The 23,733-nt window shown below is 38.9% G+C and overlaps 1 protein-coding gene across 3 annotated transcripts in view; it reads right to left on the bottom strand.

The window, feature by feature from the left end:
- Nucleotides 1-23,733, bottom strand: part of CC2D2A (coiled-coil and C2 domain containing 2A) — a 131,871-nt gene that overhangs the window by 50,889 nt on the left and 57,249 nt on the right. For all 3 annotated transcript variants that reach the window (XM_074951662.1, XM_074951661.1, XM_074951660.1), the window contains 6 exons: nucleotides 22,409-22,556; nucleotides 19,915-20,053; nucleotides 16,619-16,822; nucleotides 7,423-7,515; nucleotides 4,367-4,458; nucleotides 769-936 (listed from right to left, as the gene is read on the bottom strand). In XM_074951662.1, coding sequence (XP_074807763.1) covers nucleotides 769-936; nucleotides 4,367-4,458; nucleotides 7,423-7,515; nucleotides 16,619-16,822; nucleotides 19,915-20,053; nucleotides 22,409-22,556 — 844 coding nt within the window. The remainder of the gene's footprint in view (nucleotides 1-768; nucleotides 937-4,366; nucleotides 4,459-7,422; nucleotides 7,516-16,618; nucleotides 16,823-19,914; nucleotides 20,054-22,408; nucleotides 22,557-23,733) is intronic.

A 23,733-nucleotide genomic window follows, 5' to 3' on the forward strand; every position in this document is an offset into this window, starting at 1 on the left:
CATACTACAATTTATGCACCTTACCTACTGTGATTTTGAGATGATAAATTTTATGAACTTTTTGGTTTTATGAACTACTTAATCCCCAATTAGTTTGTAACACAGGGGTTCTACTATGCATATAATAACTATTGATTTGTAGAAAAGACTATTTGGAATCTCTTTTATTACATCTAATCTATCTAATCTTATTTAATATAAGTACAAGGGATATATTATAAGTACTGGATACAATTAAAAGATATGATATTTACAAGTGTTTTAGGGATAGCATGTCTGATATTACCTGGCTGTTTATATTCTCAAAATCACAAATTATCCTCCAATTATTTTTTTTTCAGACAGCCTAATATGCACAATAAACCAGTGATCTTAGCAGGCACTGCTAGACAACAACATAATTCTAAGGAACTTGCAAAACAGCAATACTTATACTATTAAACAACATAATCAAATAATTTGTAAATGTATCTCTTTGTGTTAGTATCATGAGGATAAAAACAATCATTGCATTTAATACACAGAAAGCCAAATTTTCAGAACTGGCCACTTAATTGTGTTAAAAATATTTACTGACACATGCATCTGTACTCCAAAAACAGGGATTTAAACATACACCTTTTGCATACAAATTTCACAGAAGCAATTTATACAGCCGATTTTGAAAATGTAGCCTCCAGTATGAAAAAGATTTTTAAAAAGGCAATTAAAGAGCCACTAGAAAGAGAAAGAACATTTCCAACTAGAAGCCTTTTAAAAGGTTCATACCTTAAAACAAGTTTTCTCACTGGAATATCATAAGCTCTAATGATGTTCACTAAAAGATTTATGTCTCCATCTGATAGATTCTGTGCTGTAACTTTCTTCCTTTCCTTTCTTCTTGGCTTTAGTGGTCGCTTTGGCTCCGCCAGTTTAAAAAGACTGAGTCCTAAATTACTAGAAATCATAAGAGAGAGTTTCAGTCTTTTCTACACAGGATCCAGAGTTTTAATTCTCTCTTGACACATACACAAAACTATGCACTTACAAGAAAGAGAAATATATACTCTTGGTGCCATTTATTGTGAAATATGTTTAATTGTTTATTAGCACAGAAATGGCATTTTGTATTTTATAAATTTTTAACAAAACGTACCGAAGAATTATATCATAACTAAGTGAGAATATGAAATAAAATTAATTTAAAAACTTTAAAACGGATCTAACCTACTATAATTATATAAACAAGATGCCTATTAGATGACATTATCCAATGTATGTAATACACCAAAAAAATCAAAGCCCAGAACTATCTACGACAAACTGCAGGCTACAAAGGGGAAACAGAAATTAATGTGCCATGACATACCCTGGGTCATCAGAACTTATAACACAAGGCAAAGCAGAATAAAAAGAAAACAGGAAAAGAATAAAAACAGATGTGTGAAAAAACATACATTAATGATTCTAACTGTACAAACATATTTTAATTATAGAAAGCATTCCAGAACCAATTTTAAAAAGCCTAAACTGCTAGCCAAGGTCAACTTCTCATTATATGCAACTAAGAAAGTGCATTATTCTTGTAAAAACAGTATAAAAAGGTGAATTACTTTTTCTAAACAGGAAAATTCACTAAACGTATTTTAACATATTTCCCATGTTCCAGAGTATTGTGCGTATTTTAAATCTATTAATATAATCTGATTAGCAAACAATGCTCAGTACAAATCAGTATTAATCATGTGGAAATCAGTATCAGTCAAGCTAATTTCATTTTAAACAAATTGGGAAATTAACTATAAATGTTATTTCTCATTCTGCAACATGAAAGTACTGAACCAAAAAGAATGGTTTCTTTGTTGAAAAGCAGCAAGTCTCTGTTTTGCCAGCAGATGGGACTACTTAGGTTTATATTGTTGAATCAAAATAATATCTTAAGGGCACAATGGTGCAGTAAACAAAGTTTTCTAGTAGCAAAGAAATGAAAATCTCATTCATTATCTACCTGCTTAAACAGATTTAAAACAAACAAATGCTAGTTAATGTCATTTATGTGTTGGTGATGCAGAGTAAGGACTTGCCTACACTACTGCGTGGGGTCAATCTAAGATACGCAATTTCAGCTACATGAATAACATAGCTGAAGTCGACGTACTTAGATCTACTTACCGTGGTGTCTTCACTGCAGTAAGTCGACAGCTGACGCTCTCCCATCAACTCCACTTGTGCTTTGCGTTCTGGTGGAGTACCAGAGTTGATGGGAGAGCGCTCAGTGGTCGATTTACCATGTTTGTACTAGACGCGATAAATCGACCCCTGCTGGATCGATCCGGCAGGTAGCGTAGACAAGCCCAAAGACTTGAAATACCAGAGGCATGGAAACATAGTACAAAAAGTCAAAGTCACAAAACAACAGCAAACAAATACATATATAATATTCTGACAAGAAAAGAGAAGAGGTTTCAAAGATGAAAAATATGTTTGAGCAGAAGTAGAGAGACATATGGGAAGTGCCCAGCAGCAAGGTGTCAAGCCATATGTAAAGCACAGGGTAAACAAAAATGCACTTTTAAAAATTATTTCATGCTATTTGCAGGGCATTTCCTTGTGACTTTCCTCGAAGCTATCCCTCCACATCCTGTTCACAATTCTCTCTTCCCTCTGATCTGTTCGCTCATGTCTCAAAATGCCTTAGAACTGTGCAGCAAGAAAGGTTAGAAGTCTAAACTGCAACTTCTTCAGGATCAGTTTTTTTACTTGTCTGTGTTTCAAACTTTAAGTCCAAGATCAAGATCATAACAACATTATGTTAACTTATATTTTTACCTCCTTTCATTCAGAAAGGACTCAGTATCTATATTTATATATGCACATATAGATGCCTATTTATTATTGTTTTTCAAGCACATTACAACATTGGTAGGTGCCTCACAAAGTAAATAAAAACCGGGCCCCAGCCCCAAAGAGCATATCATGTAAATTAAACATGACAGAATATGTGAGGATCGTAACTTAATTAAAAGGGGGCTGAAGTACACAGAAAGCATGTGGGGGACAATGCTAACATGGCACAGTATTTCTTTTTATTTGTTTAGTTTTTTTGTTGCCTTTCTTTCCCCTGGACATTTCTTGTAGATATGAGGGCTGAAGTGACTTTTTTGGAGGGAACTAAAGAAGATGAGGAAAGTTGCAATGAACAGGGCTGCAGAGGGCATTCCAAGCATTGGGATCAGCACAGACAAAGAAAGTGAGATGATCTTAGGGAAGGAGATGACAGAAGCACCAAGGCGGACATCAGTGGTGGAGTGGACAGGGTAGTGAGATGTGCATAGCGTACTCTAGGAAGCCATTAAAAGAATACCAAAATTATATAGATATAGTATACATATGTACTTATCCATACATACTCAGATATACATTTTATATATGTTCCCACAGATACATACACATATGCACATATTACAGGAACTATTTCATCCATCAGCACAGTAAAGCTACATCTGGATGAAACATAGCAGCTGTTCAATACCTCACAGCAAAATTACAGACCAGTATACAACAGGAAGTAAAGAACATAATATCCAGCAGAAACTACACTGGGATTGAAAATGTCTACTCTGCAAATCATCAGGATTGTGTTTTTATATTTATAGCTTTCCTTTTAGAAGCAAAGACAAGGAACTACTAACACCTCCCACCCACCCACACACACACACACACGCACGCAAAATGAAGCAAGTCAAGCCTACTAGAACCCAGGAGAGGCGAAGAGCAGAATTCATTTTGATATCTTCTATGGAAAATATTAAGTAAATCTAATTTACTGGATTTAGCAATTGATGATACTCAACCAATTCCCATTATAAACAGATTTAAGTTTCATCTGAAACAATGCAATTCCAGCCTCACAGTCCCCCCCGACATCATGCTGAGACATTTGCTCAGCACTGATTCAGTGGGAAGAGTGCTGACTATTGAACCACCAAAGCCACCACATTTGGGTCTTACTTGGAGTCAGTCATTCAGGTACATACTAAGCTGGACTCTCCTTAAGCTTATGAGGTCAGCTCAGAAACTGGAGTAATATGACAGCATATAAATAAAGGTTACTGTGAATGAATACTTCTGCTGAAAATAGCATATGACCTTAAAACATTTATGATGCAGTTTTATTGCAGTTATTTAAACACTTGTGTATTTTGGCACAGATGAGCATGGTGCTTACAGAATAATATAGCATTATGCTAAATTTAAAACATTAACAAACAGGGAGTACAACACTAAACTTTTGTGGTAAAGAAATAATTATGAGCCTAGAAATAAGGATAGTTTAAAATTAGTTATTTTAATTATTTTAGATATGATAAAAACTTTTTTCCCTTACCCAAGACTAGGAACCTCCTCTTCATTTACCAGGTCAGAAAGAAGGAAATGATGCTTTGCTGTTAGAAACCGATTTATCACTGATTCTCTAACCTGGAAACACAACCAATTGTATGTCTTACTCAAATTCACTGAAAATACGTGTGGTTCAATTTATTAAAAAGAAGAATTATTTTTCTTAACACCCCATCATAAACAAAAAGGGGCATGTTCAGGGATTCTTGACTCCCTTTCCATAGATACTTCCTCAGCACAAAATACTACCCCATTCTAGAGTAACTGACTCCTCTAGAAGCAGTCTCGGTAGTTGTCCCAGACTAAAGAGCCTGGATCAAGGATCAGTACATCTGGTAAAGGGAAATGGAAAAAATAAGAGAGAAATTCTCTGTACACGCACTCTTTGTCTTTCCAGATTCAAGTGGAGAAGAGTCCATACTACAAACTCAACATAACTGGCACTAATTGACAATTTTTTTGGATACCTCAAAGAGTCAGAGTGAGGGTTAAAACACATTGATGAAACAGTGTGAAGAAGCTTGCACTCCTCCTATCTATATCAATTCTGTGGCGAAATAGAGCACTTCAGATTCCAGGACTATCAATGGGGCCCCTTTTCAAGCACTATATTTGCAAGAAAATATATAGTTTAGGGCTATCGATTAATCAGAGTTAACTCACGCGATTAACTAAAAATATTAATCGCAATTTAAAAAATTAATCATGATTAATTACAGTTTTAACTGCACTATTAAACAATAGAATACCAATTTATATTTATTAAATATTTTGGATGTTTTCCTATATTTTTAAATATATTGATTTCAATTACAACACAGAATACAAAGTGTACAGTGCTTAATTTATATTATTATTTTTTATTACAAATACTTGCACTGTAAAAATGATAAATAAAAGAAACAGTGTTTTTCAATTCACCTCATACAAGTACTGTAATATAATCTCTATCTTAAAATGCAATTTACAAATGTAGATTTTTTTGGTTACAAAACTGCATTCAAAAATAAAACGATATAAAACTTTAGCGCCTACAAGTCCACTCAGTCCTACTTTTCGTTCAGCCCATTGCTAAGACAAGCAAGTCTGTTTACGTTTACGGGGGATAATGCTGTCCGCTTCTTATTTACAGTGTCACCTGAAAGTAAGAACAGGTGTTCACATGGCACTTTTGTAGCCGGCACAGAAAGGTATTTACTTGCCAGATATGCTAAACATTCGTACGCCCCTTTATGCTTTGGCCACCATTCCAAAGGACCTGCTCCCATGCTGATGACGCTTGTTAAAAAAATAACGTGTTCATCAAATTTGTGACTGAACTACTTAGGGGAGAATTGTAGGTATCTAGCTCTGTTTTACCCACATTCTGCCATATATTTCATTTTACAGCAGTCTCGGATGATGACCCAGCACATCTTTTTTCAGCAAATCTGAAAAAGCGCAAAGAAGGTACCAATGTGAGATTTCTGAAGATAGCTACAGAGCTCAACCTAATGTTTAAGAATGTGAAGTGCCTTCCAAAATCTGAGAGGGACAAGGTGTGGAGCATACTTTCAGAAGTCTTAAATGAGCAACACTCCGATGTGGAAACTACAGAACCCGAACCACCAAAAAAGAAAATCAACCTTCAGCTGGTGGCATCTGATTCAGATTATGAAAATGAACATGTGTTGATCAAAATTGTTTTGGATCATTATTGAGCAGAACCCGTTACCAGTATGGAAGCATGTCCTCTGGAATGGTGGTTGAAGCATGAAGGAACATATGAAACTTTAGGGCATCTAGCACATAAATATCTTGCAACGCCGGCTACGACAGTGCCATGCGAACGTCTGGTCTCAATTTCAGATGGATTGTAAACAAGAAGCGGGCAGCATTATCGCCTGCAAATGTAAACAAACTTGTTTGTCTGAGCGATTGGCTGAACAAGAAATAGGACTGAATGGACTTGTAGGCTCTAAAGTTTTACATTGTTTTATTTTTGAATTGAATGCAGCTATTTTTTTGTACATAATTCTACACTTGTAAGTTTAACTTTCGTGATAAAGAGATTGCACTATAGTACTTGTATTAGGTGAATTGAAAAATACTATTTCTTTGGTTTTTTACAGTGCAAATATTTGTAATAAAAATAAATATAAAGTGAGCACTGTACACTTTGTATTGTGTTGTAATCGAAATCAGTGTATTTGAAAATGTAGAAAACATCAAAAAATATTTAAATAAACGGTATTCTATTATTAACAGTGATTAATCGCGATTAATTTTTTTAATCGCTTGACAGCCCTAATGTAGTTTAAAACTCCTAATTCTTTCAATTTCCAGTGGAACAAACATTCCTGTGCTAACAGAGGGAAGCAGAAGAATGGAAGGTGTTTTCTTGGAGGGTGGAGAGGGAGAGACTAATTAGTATAAAGTGCAGCTTAAAAATTATATTAATAATTAACAATTTGAGAGAGTCTGCAATATTTTCTTACTATAATTTTACACCTAATCCCTTCCTGCGAACATCCTTATACCTTTGTATTACAGTGACTGCTTTATAGTATTAATACAATACTAAATAGTTTCATCTAACAGGTCTCCCCATTTCTATTATTTTCAAAAGTTTTGAATTAAGCCATAAAAACTCTCTCTGGGCAGAAACTATAGCTATCCAAAGGACTCTGCTTTAGATCAATTTTTCAAATGTCATTTGTGATTACACCTGCAACTTTTGACATAAAAATGCAGTAAAAATGTGGTGCTTGGATTTTACTTGAAAAATTCAACACTGGTTCTCCACTTGTGAGGTAACTCCCCTCTCTTCATGTGTCAGTATATTTATGCCTGCATCTGTAATTTTCACTCCATGCATCTGAAGAAGTGTGTTCTTTACCCACGAAAGCTTATGCCCAAATAAATCTGTTAGTCTTTAAGGTGCCACCGGACTACTTGTTTTTGTGGATACAGATTAACACGGCTACCTCCTGATACTTAAATAGAGTAGTAACAAACAAACTAGTAAGAAAGATCAGTACTAACTCTTTTTGCATCTCTCACCTTCTGGAGATACTTGGCAACTAAAGCTCTGTGCGCATCTAGGTGATCCTTGCTGTCAATTACATCCCTCTCACGGAGCCTTTTCTCATAGTTCTAAGGGTAAATACAAAAATTATGTTTGTGATTTGATGTCCGTTCTAGTGTTTTAGGTCACATAAGGAAATGGTAATCAATCATTTTATTAACATAAACATATAGGATCAAAGTAAACCAATTTAAATGTTAGATGTTAGGAGGTACTTTTTTAATGCAGTATGTAGCAATTCATTGCACAGCCCAGTAATATAGATGGCAGTCATGTGGCTTTAACTACAACAAATAGCTTTCAAAATTTCCTTTAATCCTTTTCTTTATAAGGCTGAACTTTGATTTTTTGTATCAGCTACAGTATGGAGGACCCTCTATCATCACACAGGTGATGCACTGGGCCTTCCTGGGAAGAAGGGCATGAGCCAAATGTATTCAAAGTTTTATTATGTATTACAGTCAACGGAATTTCTGTAGAACCCACAGACTGCAAGGAACCATACTGGTTGCAAATTTTTTTTTAGATTAATTATTCAGACTTTCTATTCTGTTTTTGAAAAATGAATAAACATAGCAAAAGGGAAAGAAAGAGAAATACACAAAATGGCATGAAGGCCTAATAAAACATTTGTGATGTATAGAATCAGGGAAATTTAGAAATGAAGGTTACTCACCTGCAAGATGCACTCTGCATAACACTCATGGGGATGTGGCGATGGTGTAGCTGACAGTGAATTATTTCATAGCAATGCCTATCAGAGCACTCTCCTGCCCCTCTTCTTCCTGCACTTTCCAAGGGCAAGGGCATAAAAGGGGGTTGATACTCCGGCTGTCTCAGTTCCTTCTACAGCACCTTCAGGTCCAAAATTGTAATCAGGACTCTGGGGAAACTGGGAGGGGAATGAAAGTCCATCTCAGAGAATATTGGCTACAGGTAAGTAACCTTCATTTCTTCTTCAGATGGCCTTTGCAATTCCCATTAATGGGATAGCTTGATAAGCAGTGCTGTCATCTGAAGAGGGTGGGACATGGCATCCTAATTAACTCAACTGGGATGCTAGATATAGTGCATAATGTTTTGTAAATGCATAAACAGAGCTCCATTTAACAGCTCTGCAAACTTCTACAATGGGAATACACCTAAGGCATGCCAAGGAGGCCACTGTGAAAGATGTTATGAACACATGGAATATTCAAAGACCATTATATTGACTTTATGGTATACATATCACTAGGGGCTAACTCACAGTTGTATTCCTGGTTCCATGGGGAGTTACAGGGCTTTTTGCAGGAGCTAAAATAACTAGGGGGTAATTAATGCAAATCCCTAAGGCAGGTAAAAAGCCTGGGAAAGTTTTGCCCCCTGGGGGTAATTGCATATGCTGTTTGACCTGGTTTAAGAGGCCTGACAAACACAGAACTATAAACGGTCTAAAGCGGTCAGCCAGATGTAGGGAGAATGGTCATTTTCACGCAGTCAAAGAACTGACATGAAACTGTGACCAAGAGATACAGACACTGTGGAAAGGGCTGGAAGAACTTTAATCCTACCAGTGTCCCCATGTGGAAGATGGGTAACTGCCTTGTAAGAGAAGGTTACTCATCCTGTGCAATAACAGAGGTTCTTTGAGATGGGTGTCCCTGTGAGTGCGCCACATTAGATGAATCTGCGTTCCTGCACCTGCAATTGAAGAATTTCAGTAGCAGTGCCTGGTTGGTTGGCACATGCACTGTCCTGGTCTCAGGCCTCCTCTGGCGGTTACACAGCGCTGTGTGACCAAACCCCCCTCAGCTCCTTCTCTATCGCAGAGTCCCTAGCAGGAAACTCTGAAGTAGAGGGGACGAAGGAGGGTAGTGTCACACCCACAAGGACAACCATCTGGAATAACCTCAGTTACTGCACAGAGTAACCTTCTCTTCTTCTTCGAGGACGGTCACTGTGAGTGTTCCACTTTAGGTGACTGTAGAGCAGTCCCCTTCATCGGGAGGAAGGGGTTTTGGAATTGTATTTGTGGCACATGATAAAACCGTCAGTCCAAGCAGAGCATCTGATGTCGAGTCCTGCTGTATTGCATGGTGCTCTGAGAAAATGTGGGCTGACGCCCAGGTTGCAGCTTTGCAGATGTCCATGATGGGTACATTGTTGAGAAAGGCTGTTAATGTCGAAATCGATCTGGTAGAGTGTGTGCGGGTCCACAGTGATGGTTGTAGTTATTGTTGATGGTAGCAAAGGTCAATGCACCCAGAGATCCATTTCGAGTGCCTTTGCTTGGATATGGCGGCTCCTTTAGAACTTTCTGTGACAGAAATAACTTCAGTGACTTTCTGAAGGGTTTAGTCCTTTCAATGTAAAATGCTAGTGCCCTTCTGACGTCCAGCATGTGAACATCGTTTCTCATCTGTTCCCATGAGGTTTTGGGAAGAACGATGGGAGATGTATGGGCTGGTTATCAGCATGGAAGCATATGGGCTGGTTCAAGTGGAACGAGGAAGCTATTTTAGGTATAATAGAATAACTTTTGTGTATGTGGGAGTGCCATGAGAGCCTCAAGTTCTCCTACTCGTCATGTGGATGTGATAGCAATGAGAAAGACCACCTTCATCGACAGATGGAGAAGTGAACACATCATCAAGCATTCAAACGGGGGCCTAGTAAGGCATGATAGCACTAAATTAAGGTCCCATGGTGGAGTAGGGGCTTATATTTCAGGATAAAGGATACAAATACCTATGAGAAATCATTTAGTGGGAGGGTGGGCAAGACTGAGAACATATCAACTCTGTGATAGAAAGCTGTGATTGACGTGAGGTGCACGCTCATTGGAAGATCTGATTTCTTAAATTCTAGTATATAATCTAATACCATTGGTAAAGGAGAGGTAGTTGCCATTGTTTGTCTATTGTGGCACCATATGTGGAATCTCTTCGATTTGTGCAGGTAAGTATATCATTTAGTAGACCTTCTGCAGTTTAACAGTATGGTCCTTACCTCCTCTGAACAGCTCATTTCATTGCCCTAAAACCATGGGGTAGCCATGCCTTTAGGTGGAGTATTTCCAGGTGCAGATGGTATAACTAGCCTGCATCCTGAGACAGGAGATGTGGAAGAAGAGGAAGAGGGCGTGGTGGGCATACCGCCATCTTCAACAGGTAAGGGAACCATGTTTATCTGGGCCACATGAGTCTGGATTTCTCAGTCCATATCTTGTGTACGACCCTGGATAGAGAGGGGTTGGGGAAAAGGCATACAGTAAAGGTGCATCACATTTGAGGAGAAAAGCATTGCCTAGAGATTGGGGTCTGCTCTTGAGCAGAACTGTGGGCACTTGGTGCTCTGGGTTGTCATGAAGGGGTCTACAGTCAGGAAACCCCAGTGTTTGAACATCCTCTGTAGTACCTTAGTGTTTATTTCCTACTCGTGGTCCTGAGAGAATTTTCTGTTCAATGCATCCGCAGTGGTGTTTTGGAATCCTGGTAGGTAGGAGGCTGAGATATTGATGTTGTGGTGGATGCATCAGTTCCATAATCACATCACGTCTGTGCACAGAGATCAAGCAAAGTTGTCCATCAACACTTTTATGGTCTTGTTTCCTGATCATGGGCAAAAAGTTTGAGCATGCATTGCACACTGCTCGTCGTTCTAGTAGGTTTATGTGCATTATTGATTCTGAAGGGGACCACCTGCTCTAGACTGTGTGGTTTGCAAGTGCACTGCCCCCCCACCCTAGCAGAGAAGTATCATCGCTGGAGAAGTCTGGGAGAAGGGAACTTTTGCACAAAGGTTGTGTGGTTGAGTCCAGCACAGTAGAGTTTTTTTTTTACTTTGACTGGCATCCTAAGGCACTTGTTTATACTGTGTCTGTGTGGAATATATACAATCCTGAGTGAACCTTGAATGCTGCGCATGTGTAGCCTGGAATGCTTCATGACAAATGTTGTTGCTGACATATGGTCTAACAGTTGGAGGCAGGTTGTGGCAGATGTCAGCGGGCTGGTTTGTGTTGTAGAGATGAGATTGACTAGTCTGACAAATCTGTGTGGTGGGAAAGAGGCTGTGGCCTCCAGTGAATTGAGGTAAGCCCCGATGAATTCTAGTCTCTATACAGGTGTGAGCGTTGATTTTTGCTCGTTTATCTATGGGCCCACCTGTGTAGAGAGAGCTGTTGCCTTTTGGGTAGCTTCTATGGCCTCTTCTTGGGTGGAGGTTTTGAGAAAGCAATCATCCAGATAGGGGAATACTATGACTCCTTTTCTGCAGAGGTGAGCCACCACCACCATAAGAATTTTTGAGAACATCTGTGGAGCCCTAGACAGGCAGAAAGGGAGTACTTTATATTGTAATGATTTTATCCCAGAACAAACTGGAGAAATTTCCTGGGTGAACGGTGCATCGTAATGTGAAATTATGTATCCTGGAGGTCGAGCACCAAGAACCAGTCCCTTTGTTCTAGTGCTGGGATTATCATTGCGAGCGTGACCATCCTGGACCATTGAGTCTTGGTGAATTTGTTGAGTTTCCTTAGGTCAAGAATGGACCTCCATCCTCCATTTTTTTCTGGATTAAGAAATAATGGGAGCAGAAGCCCTTCCCTCTGTGTTGTGTTGGTACTGGCTTCTACGACACCCAGCTGCAGGAGATGGTTTACTTCCTGTTGTAGTAGGTGCACAAGAGAAGGGTCCCTGAAGAGGGACAGAGAGGGAGAGTGGGTGGGGAGGGTAGAGATAAATTGGATTGAATAGCCAGTCTCGATGATTTCTAGTACCCATTTCTCTGACGTGATGGCCTGTCGTGTTGGGTGGAATAGAGTCAGGTGGTCTCCAAAAGGATGGGAAGTTGCAGATGGTTCCAGCATTTGAAAATGCGGGAGGCATCTTCGGTCCTCGACCAAGCCCTTAAAGCTGCTGTTGAGAGGGGGGTTGCTGAGATGTTGATGACTGAGAGGTAGTGGTTTCCGTTTTGTGGGCCTCTATGTTTTTGTGGGTCATATTGCCTCTGTGGTTGTGTGTACGGCGCAGAATTTGTTCTTTGTGCCAAGCAGTATTCGCCTGCTTCTTTCTTTGTGTAGGCATATAGATGCCTAAGGATTGAAGAGTCACCCTGGAGTCTTTTAGTGTGTGGAGCAACTCATCTGTCTTAGCTGGGAACAACTTTGGTCCCTTGAATGGGAGATCCTCTATAGTGGACTGTACCTCTTTGGGGAACCCAGAGAGGTGGAGCCAGGAAGCTCACCACTTGACTATGGCCGTGGCGATGGACTGTGCCGCTGTGTCTGCTGAATCCAGTGAGGCTTGTAAGGCTGTTCGACAGGGTGAATTTGATTTAAATCGCTAGTCAGAAAGACTCGATTTAATCATGGATTTCTACATAAAAGTGCATTCTTGTTGGTTGTTATAACCTTAATACATATTCTTCACAACTCAGAGATAGATGTAGGTTTCATTTTTAGAAGGTAAACAGTATACATTTTAAAAGTGATTTATTTTGAAAACTTTTCAGATTAGTTTTACAGCTATATCAGAAAATGAATGATTGTTTGGTTATTTCATTTACCAAAGGCAACTGAAGTAGATAGTTCCCCTCCCAATGACTTCATAAAGATCTCCAATTCAACAGGTTAATCATTAATATTTGGAGGATTTTCTTGCCATGCGGTATTAGGAGGAGAACATCACCGGACAGACATTTAAATTATGTCATTTAACTAAAACAACAACGTTACATGTTCTGGATTTTTTCCTTCAACAACAAACGTATAATATTTTAACAAAACAAGCATATGAATTTTTGAATTTAGTTAAACATTATAGTTTTTTAAAATCAGGTTTGTTTTTGTTAAAATTGTTAACTAAAATAGTTAAAAGAAATTAAAAAAAAATTAAATTGACTAGGTCAGCCAGGTCAACACGAGAAACTTAAAATATTGGCTTCTACAGCTAACTCAGTCGTTATTTTTCACCTCTATATATTATTTATTTATTTGTTTATTTTAAAACATTTTTGCTGCTAACAAGCATGTTATCTCTGGAGACACAAATCCACAGTTTGAGAACTGCAAAACTAAGCATCTTCTAGACTGAGCACTGAGTCCCATTGGGTAGATAGAAAGATTAACTTAAATAATCTACTATACAGAAGCCCCTGGAACCCCATAAGATTGGGGATCCCTAATTCATGAACTATTGGAACTCATTTACAAAATATTGTCTCATACTATAGAATTAGAATTTATAATCCCTATTCCATGATGAGATATCTTTGAGCTATAATGTATATTAATTAAAACTATCTTTCGATAGGTTTTTTCCTCAAAAAGCAACAAAAAAATCAGATTTAAATTAAAAAAATCCTTTTTTTAAAAAAATTTTTAAAAAAATCATTGATTTTTATCCACCCTGCTGTTTGAGCTAGAAGATGGCCCTCCAAGACGACTGCTTTAAATTGCCTTTTTTTGTCCGCAGGGAGATAATCAATAAATTCAGACATCTATGAATAATTGGAGTGGTTGTATTTGGCCATTAGTACCTCATAATTAGTGATCCTTAACTGTAGGGTTGCTGATGAGTAGGCCTTATGCCCAAAGAGGTCTAATCGTTTCCAGTCCCTATCATATGGAGTGGATCTGGAGTGATGTTCTCTGTCCCATTCATTCAAGGCATCTAACCACCAGAACATTTGGTGTGGGGGGGCTAAAACAAAAATTTGATTGCCTTGGGAGGAATGTAATATTTTTCGTCTGCTCTTTTACAAGTGGATGGAATTGTAGCTGGGTTCTAGCAGATGGTTTTGGGTGGGTCCATGAGTGCCTCATGTATTGGGAGAGCAATCTTGGATGAAGTTGAGGTTTGTACAATGTCCAACAACTTGTGTCAAGATTCTGCAACTTCTTCCAGTGGTATTTCTAGTGAGTCTGCAATCCTCTTAAACACCTTTTGGAACGGTTTAAAATCATCACCCATCATGGATGGTGGGAGCACGATGGTTTCATCCCGAGAAAAGGAGTAAAAATTGGTAGGTGGGGTGACCTCCTCATCAGAAGTCCCTTCCAGTCTTTTGGATGGCTCTTTTGGGAGTTCAGAGGATCTGAGTATTGAGGGCAATGGGGAATGTCTTGACCTCTCCCTGTGGGTACTGGGAAGCTTAGAATAGTGGTATATGCATATACTTTGTCATCTTGGATATGCTCCCACCACAGATAGACAATTTGTAAATATGTGAAGACCAGCAGAAAGGCAAAAGGAAAGGATCACGTACTGACAGTATCTTCCCCATAAGGAAGTGAAGGGATTTGTGATGTGAAGCGAAGTAGAAATATGTGTCATGTAAACTGAGATCACCTCACAATCTTTAATGTATTTATCCTCCCAGGACCCATGTTAGATAGGGCAGTGCTGTTATCCCCATCATATAAATGAGGGAACTGAAGCACAGACACTCTAAAGGCTGAGGCTTTTCTTTTATTACCCTTATCAATGGGGATGCTGGTATTTGCACAACCTTTGGATCTGAATCTATCTGCAGAGCCAAGTGATTTATTTAGCATGTGCATAGTCCTCTAGCCAAGCAATGGCATCTTCAGTGGTGTGATGCAGTTCTTCTAGGCCACCTAGTCAGTAGGCATTCATCAACCATGTGCGTCATCATCTATGTTGCATCGCAGTTGCACAAAGGGCTATCACAAAGGCACCTGAGATACTGGTTGGCTGCACATAGACCTTCCCGGTCCAGAACCTGTTCAACAGGGACCATTGGCCATGGGGCAGGTCAAAACCAGGTGGGAAAATTGTGGCGTCAGCGACAAGGGACTGGAGCCAAGTGATGTACCTGGGCATCTACCATTATAGCACATGCTGATAGCACTGCGGAGTCGGAACTGATATCTGGAACAGCTACTTTCAGTCCATCAGGGACATGAGCCCTTCTTTAGAGATTTACCCAGTGCTGTGGCCTTAATTTTTGATGTAGATTCTGAGGGGGTTTTCAGAACCAAGCATAAGGGAACTGAAAGGGACCCAAAGCAGTGCTTGACCCTGCTAACAGGAGCTGTATCTCACACCTGTATCCAGAAGGGGAAATGATAGATTTGAAGAGGTGCTCCTACTAGGACTGGCTGCAGATCATGAGACTGTCCTTCCCCCAACCAAGCCAGACACCTTCTATGCCAGTCTGAAGTGGGGAATACAGAAGGACAAGAAGCACACCTCTTAAATCCTGGCTTCTACCTCTTTAGATCCACCATAGGATCTGTAAGCCAGTACCGAGGTATGGGAACAAATAAAAGAAATAAATTTTTTAAATAAAATAAAGCTAAATTTTCTAACGCTAATGTTAACTAATTAAGAAATTTAACTAAGGCGCAGCGTCTTTGAAGAGGTTGGGTCCAGGCTGGATCAGCCTGGAGAGGTTCCTGGTCCACCTGCTGACACATTTGGAAGGAACTGAGGTGGCTGGAGTGCAACAAACCCTTTTATAGCCTCATCCTCAGAATGTTCAGTAAAAGTAAAAGGAGGGGCAGGGGAGCGCTCTAACAGGCACTGCTACGAAACATTCCACTGTCAGCTACATCACCAGTGCATCCCATGAGTGGGAAGGTACAGAGGCCACCTGAAGAACCTTAAACGACATCAGAGACCCAGGATCATGGAAGAAGGATGGTTTAAAAAAAAAAATGAAAAAGAAAACACTATTGGCTTGATTGTTCCCCCCAATATTTGCTTCAATTCAGTAGCACTGTTTTCTTTAGACACTCTGAAAAGTTGGACAAAAGTTAACAAAGTCGTTGCCTCAATTAACTTTTGCACCTCTCTTGACTTTTCATGTTTGGAATTCTCCTTTAAAAGAGGATTCCAAATAGACTGGTGGATAGGGGAGATTGCTGAAGTGCAGTTCCACTTAAATCTTCTTCCTCCAGACTCTGTTCCAGCAACTATTTTTTTGGAAGGAGACAATCAAATTCTAGATTTAGGTAACATGACGTATATTTAAAGTGAAATACTTTTTTGACTTATACTCCATGTAATCCTTTTGGAGTCAATGCAGTTGAAGTCAGGGTAGAATTTGGCCCTCAAAGTAATGAAGAACTGACTTCATCAAGCCAAATATTACTGAAGATAAAACTGATAAACATTTTATTAAAGACCATAATTTAAATAATTTCAGACAACTTCCTACCTCAAAAAGTTTTTCAGCTATTTCTCTTTCATGTAAAGGGACTTGCTTATAATTACGGAACTCTGCCACCTCTCTGTGTCTGAGTTGTAGGAGTCGGAATCTTTTTGATCTGTTAAGTTCCTCATCTGAAACAAAATTAAACTCTTGCTGCAATTGCTCCAGTCTGAAGAAACCAGGAACACAGGCATCTCCACTAGTGGCAATCTAAATAATAAAGGTAAATATTAGAAGTTCAATTCAGAGTGAAAAATGTCCATAAAATATTTTTTCAATGGGTTGACTAATTCTATTAGATATATTGCCAAGAGCCTCACTGTAATCAAAACCAGCCTGAATATGCCAAAATATAACATATTTTAAAATAAGGTTTTTAATAATTCTTTGTTTTTAGTAAGAATATAGTGGAATTTAATTCATTCACAATTTAAATGTAATATAAAATATTGTAATAACTGTTAGAGTGACAACTGAAGCTATACATATTTCAACATATAAAGGAAAACTATGGTACAGTATATAATTTAGGCCCCAATCTTGCAAAGACAGTCATACGTAGGGCCCTACCAAATTCACAGCCATGAAAAACCCATCATGGATCATAAAACCTGGTCTCCCTCCGTGAAATCTGGTCTTTTGTGTGCTTTTACCTTATCCTGTATAGATTTCATGGGGGAGACCAGTGGTTCTCAAATTGAGGGTCCTGACCCAATAGGGAGTTGCGGAGGGGGTGGCAGGGGTCACAACGTTATTTTAGGGGGGTTGCAGTATTGCCATCCTTACTTCTGCTGCCTTCAGAGCTAGGTGGCCAGAGAGCGGTGGCTGTTGGTCAGGCACCCAGTTCTGAAGGCAGTGCCCTGCCAGCCCATGCCACCCTTACTTCTGCGCTGGGCAGCCAGATAGTGGCAACTGATGACTGAGGGCCCAGCTCTGCAGGCAGCAGCGCAGAAGTAAGGGTGGCAATACCATACCATACCATCCTTACATCTGCACTGCTGCTGACGGCGGCTCTGCCTCCAGAGCTGGGCTCCCGGCCTGCAGACAGCTGCCCAGCTCTGAAGGAAGTGCAGCTGCCAGCAGCAGTGCAGAAGTAAGGGTAGCAGTACCGCAACCTCCCCTACAATAACCTGGCAACCTCCCCACAACTCCTTTTTGGGTCAGGACCCCTACAATTACAACACTGAAGTCAATATTCAAAAAGATCCCAAGTCCTACAACTCACTAAAATTACTCACATGGATAAAGTTATGCACATATGTATGTCTTTGCAGGACTGAAGCTTGAGGTAGCTAAGAGCAGTTTGTGAATGCTTCATTCCCATTAATGAGCTGTTACTCACTTGAGCAGTGTCATCTCCTCCAGTGGGACTACTTGTGTAAACAACTGCTCCCCAGGGGAGAAGGGGTTCACAGTTTGGTCCGACATACATACTTATTTAATTTAAAAATATGGTTGGATTCCCTTTTCCATTTACACCAGTTTCACACAAGTGTAACTCCACTGAAATCAATGGGTTATATCAATGCAAAACTAGCTTGACATTTCAAAATCAAGTGCCCAATATTAAATTAATGTTTGTATTATTTATTAAAAACACCATGTTTCATTTTCTCCATTCCTGTGAATGGTTCTGTTTTATCTTTCAATCAGAGCTGCCAGTCCAATGATACTTCCAGCAAGAAGACCAGACTGGCCATATAGTGAGACACAGAAAATGCAGCTCAGGATCTGAATGCATTTCAAAATTGTGATGAGGTAGATTCTTTTTTTTTTTTCCTAAATAATTAATGTTAGTGTTAAATTAACTCCATCAAAATTTTTAAAAAGGTAACTTGTGTCAACTTTAAACACCTAATTTTCAAAGTCACACAACTGTATGTACATTATTGTGCCTGACTTTTGACAATCAGTGTCTTAAAATCATCTCAAATTACATCATCAGATTTTCAAGATTTTGATTTACTGTTTGATGATTTAAAGATAAATCTCTTGAACCAATCTAATGATCTGTTCTGGGAAAACAACCTGCCTGGAAAATCTTACTGAATAAAGGAAAATTAATTTTCATGCACAGGGAAACTCAACTAACTCAGAATCTCCATAAAGCAGACAGTGTGTAAACCCTGTACCATAACTTGATGGTGTTGATGAGCCCGCCTACGAAGATGGGGCGTAAAAACTAACCACACATTCACTTTAAAATTTTGATTGTCCTCTCATCTCTTCATTCAGATTATATAGAACCAGCCAGACTGGCTTGAACTCTGCACATTTTATGCTTACCCTCCTTTCTGGCAGTGACCAGGGGCTCTAGATATACATTTATGCTTCCTAATGTGATGGCATCTCGAATCTGTAACATTTGACTCGTTTACAAGCAAACAAAAAATCAACTGGGAGATTATTTTCTAAATGAAAGAGAAAGGTGAAGCGTACCGTCGACTGTTACTACTCATAGCTAAACAATCCAAAAACAAAGACCAAGAGGGGAAACTAAAACAGATCTAAAAAGAGCCAAAAAAGTGTACTTTCACCCTGGTTTCAATTATGAACCTGATGAGCTCATACCTCTAAACAAACACAACAGTATGTTGTTATGATCACTTAGAGCCCAATTCTATTTTTTTAAGTGAATGGCAAAATTCCTATTGACTTCAATGGGAGTAAGATAGGACTTTCAGCGAGTAACAGTAGGGAGAAATTAGTACTGGGGAAGTTAAATTTAGGTTTTGTAATGACCCAACCACTCCCAGTCTCTTGCAAACTGGATACCGTCAGATTAGGCCTGAATAGAGACTGGGAGTGGTTGGGTCATTACAAATCCTAAATTTAACTTCCCCAGTACTAATTTCTCCCTACTGTTACTCACACCTTCTTGTCAACTGTCTGTAATGGGCCACTCTCTCACCACTTCAAAAGTTATTTTTCCTCCCTTGGTATCCTGCTGTTAATTGATTTATCTCATTAGACTGACCTCACACTTGGTAAAGCAACCCCCCCATCCTTTCATGTATTTATACCTGCTCCTGTATTTTCACTCCATGCATCCGATGAAGTGGGTTCTGGCCCACGAAAGCTTATGCCCAAATAAATTTGTTAGTCTCTAAGGTGCCACAAGGACTTCTCGTTTTTGCTGATACAGACTAACACCGCTGCCACTCTGAAACCAACTACACGTAGAATTCAACTGTTACTTTTTGTGTTTAAAGCAGGATTATTTTCTTCACGTCCTTTAAGAGTCATAACATTTTTTGCAAATCCCAGATTTCAACAAAATGGTTTCATTAAAGCCTTCTTACCATTATCAGCTGCATCAGATCTGCATTTTTTGGGTCATTTGGATCCAGCTTTGTTTCTGCTGCCCACTTGGCTAGTTTCTTCATGTCAGTTAAGCCTGATGTGCCAATAGACGCAATGGCATCAATATTTTTTAAAGCACTGAAATGATAGTTGATACCAAAGGATTCAGATTTTAAAAACAGATGTATTTCTTTGGTCAGTGCAATATAATAAACATAAAGAATAATTTTTTGAAAAAAATATTTGGACTGCAAATTCCACCACTTGGAAATAGGAAATTTGATCATAGACTCACAATAAGAAAGCAAGCAAGCTTTTGGCATTTCTCTCTTCATGATTTGCGGTGTTTTTTGCTACAAATATTTATGACCTATAAAAGGACAGACAACGTTTTCTTTTGTGAAAAGGACAGTACAATTAATTACCATGACAATACCATGAAGGTTTTTTGTTATGGAATTAATCAAGCTTTTGAATTTTCAGAATGGTGGTTTATGAAAGTGTTTGGAATTAAATATATTTTATCTTTTGGAACGATAGATCCTCTGCGCAACAAAAGACAAACAGAGATAACTTCCATTAGCACTAAAGAAAGTTATATGTATGTATGTATGTATGTTCAGGTGGTTCCTCTATAAAACAGCAGCAAGAAGCTGCAATGAGAGAGAAGCTGCAATAAAGGGAGGTTGTGAGAGTTGTTGGGACTCCCAGAGGCAGGAGGCTTGGCAGTAAGCTGAGGAAGAGAAACCCCTGAGGACAGAGCGCAAGACTAGCAAGGTAAGCATTATGTTTTTGTTTTCGGTTTTGGTTTATGTACTGGGAAAACGGAAAAGGAATAAAAGCCTGGCCAGAAGGACCTAGAGACCAAACCCTGACCAGAAGGCCTGTGAGACTGCTTGTTTGGTGGCAACACAATGGGACAGCCCTGAGGAGGGGAGAAATTGTTAGCAGGGTACAGCAGACAAACCCCTGGCCACAAGGGGGTGCATAGGAGGCTACTGACCCTACCACACTCAGCATCAATGGGAAAAACAGACTCCGATATCCTTTAAGCATCCACTTCAGACAAAAATATCCACAGCATTCCAGGCTATACAATTCTAGAAGACCACAAGATATTCTGGCTCCAATTCAAGCTAATATTTTCAGGAGCAAAATTATGACAGCCCAAATTTAAGGGAACTCCTCCCCAACACCACAATTGGCCCTCTTTTTGAAAGTCTCCGCATAGGTCAAGCACTGACTGGATATATAGCCAAAAATATCCTCTCACTCCTAGATGTGAACTCTCCAGATCAGGTTTCAAGCACATGAGGGAAGGGAGGAGTATGGGAAGCTTGCACTGCTAGTTCCATGGTACTGGTAGGCATGGACCTTATCTGTTCTATGGGCAAACAAAGGACTTCAGCCAATGCAGCACTGTTCATGAGCATTGCATTCATTCATATTTTAAAAAACTCTGCTGCACAATTGTACAGAAGTAACAGAGACCATATAAATGAGCTGCTGCTCCATGCTGCTAATGATCTTTCAACCTCCCACCATACAGTAAGTATGAGCTAATCAATCTAGAATAACTTTCTTTCTTGCAGTTTGGGTCAAAGAGAGAACTGGATGGATTACCATTGGGAAGAACTATTTCCCAACTTAAGATGACAGGGAAAACTCACAGCATGCTCACCTCATACCAGTCACCCAATATAACTTCCAAGAGCTGATGGTAGAGTCAGAGGGCCATGTTTATCCATGGTGTAATGCCATTCAGTTCATTGGAATTACACAGAAGTGACCATAGTTGCCACCACTGGGAAGGGGCAATCCACTATGCCTAGTTTGCAACCTCAGGATAGGGGAGATTTTCTTATACAGACCAGGTATTACTTTCTGTAGCTTACCAGGCTTCCAGGGCTCACATGGACCAGTAGTTGGGAAGTAAATTTAGTATGAATTGAGGCCAGGTTTATTTTTAACCAATTAAATAAGAGCAACAGTGACAATACACCTGTGCTACCCTCTTTATCACTCCTGTAGTTTAGTTTCTCTCAACCCATGGTAAGAATGACATTTAAAGTAGACACACTGTATGCATAATATATTTTGTATAAGCCTTGCTTGCGGGTTGTATTTCTTGGGGATGATTACCAATAATGTTCTCTTCACACCTAACACAAAAAATAAGAAGAAAAAACTGCACTGACCCTAGTTTGCTATCTGGGCATTATAATAATGAAGGCATCAGCTGCCACTTCTTTCAGCATTTTATGCTGTCTAGCAACCAAATGTTAAAAGATTAAAATGTTAATTAAAATATTTACCTAAAATAATATCTCTATATCCTTTGCATTGGGATAAACTACATAAGAGAAAAAAGTTTCTGTATTTTAAAAAGCCATATGACAGTTATTGCTTGATTATTAAAAGTCACCTCTTTTCTAAATACTTTTAAATACCATAATATATTAAATTTTTCAACACATCACTGCAGCATATTACCTTGGAATCCCTGTTTTCTGCTGGGAAACTAGAGGAATTAAGGGTACTCCATTTTCTCCAACTGCCCAGGAAACACTATTGGACACTTTGCCAGAGGTCATTAAAGTAATCTTATTACTACCATCAGCTTCAAATGAAAATGGCACACCTACATGCAGGAGAAAAACAAAAAACATATACAATGATCTTTCCTGTAAGTTTCAAAATTGCAGTATCCTATTGTGATTTATGAAACACTAATTCAGTATCTGTGAAAACAATGTGATTAACACCAACTAGCACCAACACCTACTCTTGGAAGAATTTGTTTTCCTAACTGCACACTGAACCACTACTAGAAGGCTCTCACTTTTCCAAAAGGTGGTTTTATTCCTGAATGGTAATCAAAAGACATATGGTTGAAAAGTCAGCCGTCAGGGAACCATGATGTACAGCCGTATGCATATCCAGCATGCTCACTGGCCTTCAACCCACTCACTCTCTTCTGCTCAGCACCCACATCTTTCACCTTGCCTTCCACCACTGACTTCACTCCTATGTAGGCTGCTCCTGCTCTCTTGCCCTACCCTAGTCTCTATTGCAAAATACTGAAATGTATGAGTCGCTCACTTCATAATATGACTCTCAATATTATTTTTATTTTTACCTTAATTGCCCCTTTTTCTACTCCTCTCTTTAGTTTATCTTCATGTGCTAGATTTATCTAATTTAAGATTGGAAACTCCTTGGGATAAAGTAATTTGTTAATCTCTAAAGAATCTGTAAAACACCGTGCAATGTTATAGTACTATATAAATGTTTATTACTAAAATAAAAAATAATAAAATGGTGGAGTCTGGAGTGCAGGGACTTTGGGACCCAACTGAGAAAGAAGTTATTGGGATTTAATGTTGTTGGAAGTCAAGAAAAGGGATAAAGCATTTTTAAAGTGTGCAAGCAAACCAGTTAGGAAGAGTAAAACCTAGTACGCAAGAATATATTTTACAGGGCCAGGTTCTCAGCTGCTGTAAATCAATGCTGTCAGTGGAGCAATGCTGATTTTATACTAGCTCATACTGTCCCACTATGTATATTTCTTATAGTCAAAACTTTAGAGATGATTCTATTTTTAAATAGTGAAAAGTAACAATTAGAACGCCTTTTAAAATCATATAATTTTTTATTACATAAAAACTAAAAGTATTTCACAAAGTAGGACAAAGAAAAATCCCACCATAAATTTAGCTAATAATATGACCTGGGACCGTTTTATATAACTCAGTCTCAGAGGTTCTAAATGCTCGTGATTGAATTATACTTTATGCCTGAGACTAGCAGAACATTCT

The sequence above is a fragment of the Natator depressus genome, chromosome 4 (genome assembly GCF_965152275.1).
Source record: "Natator depressus isolate rNatDep1 chromosome 4, rNatDep2.hap1, whole genome shotgun sequence".
NCBI lineage: Eukaryota > Metazoa > Chordata > Testudines > Cheloniidae > Natator > Natator depressus.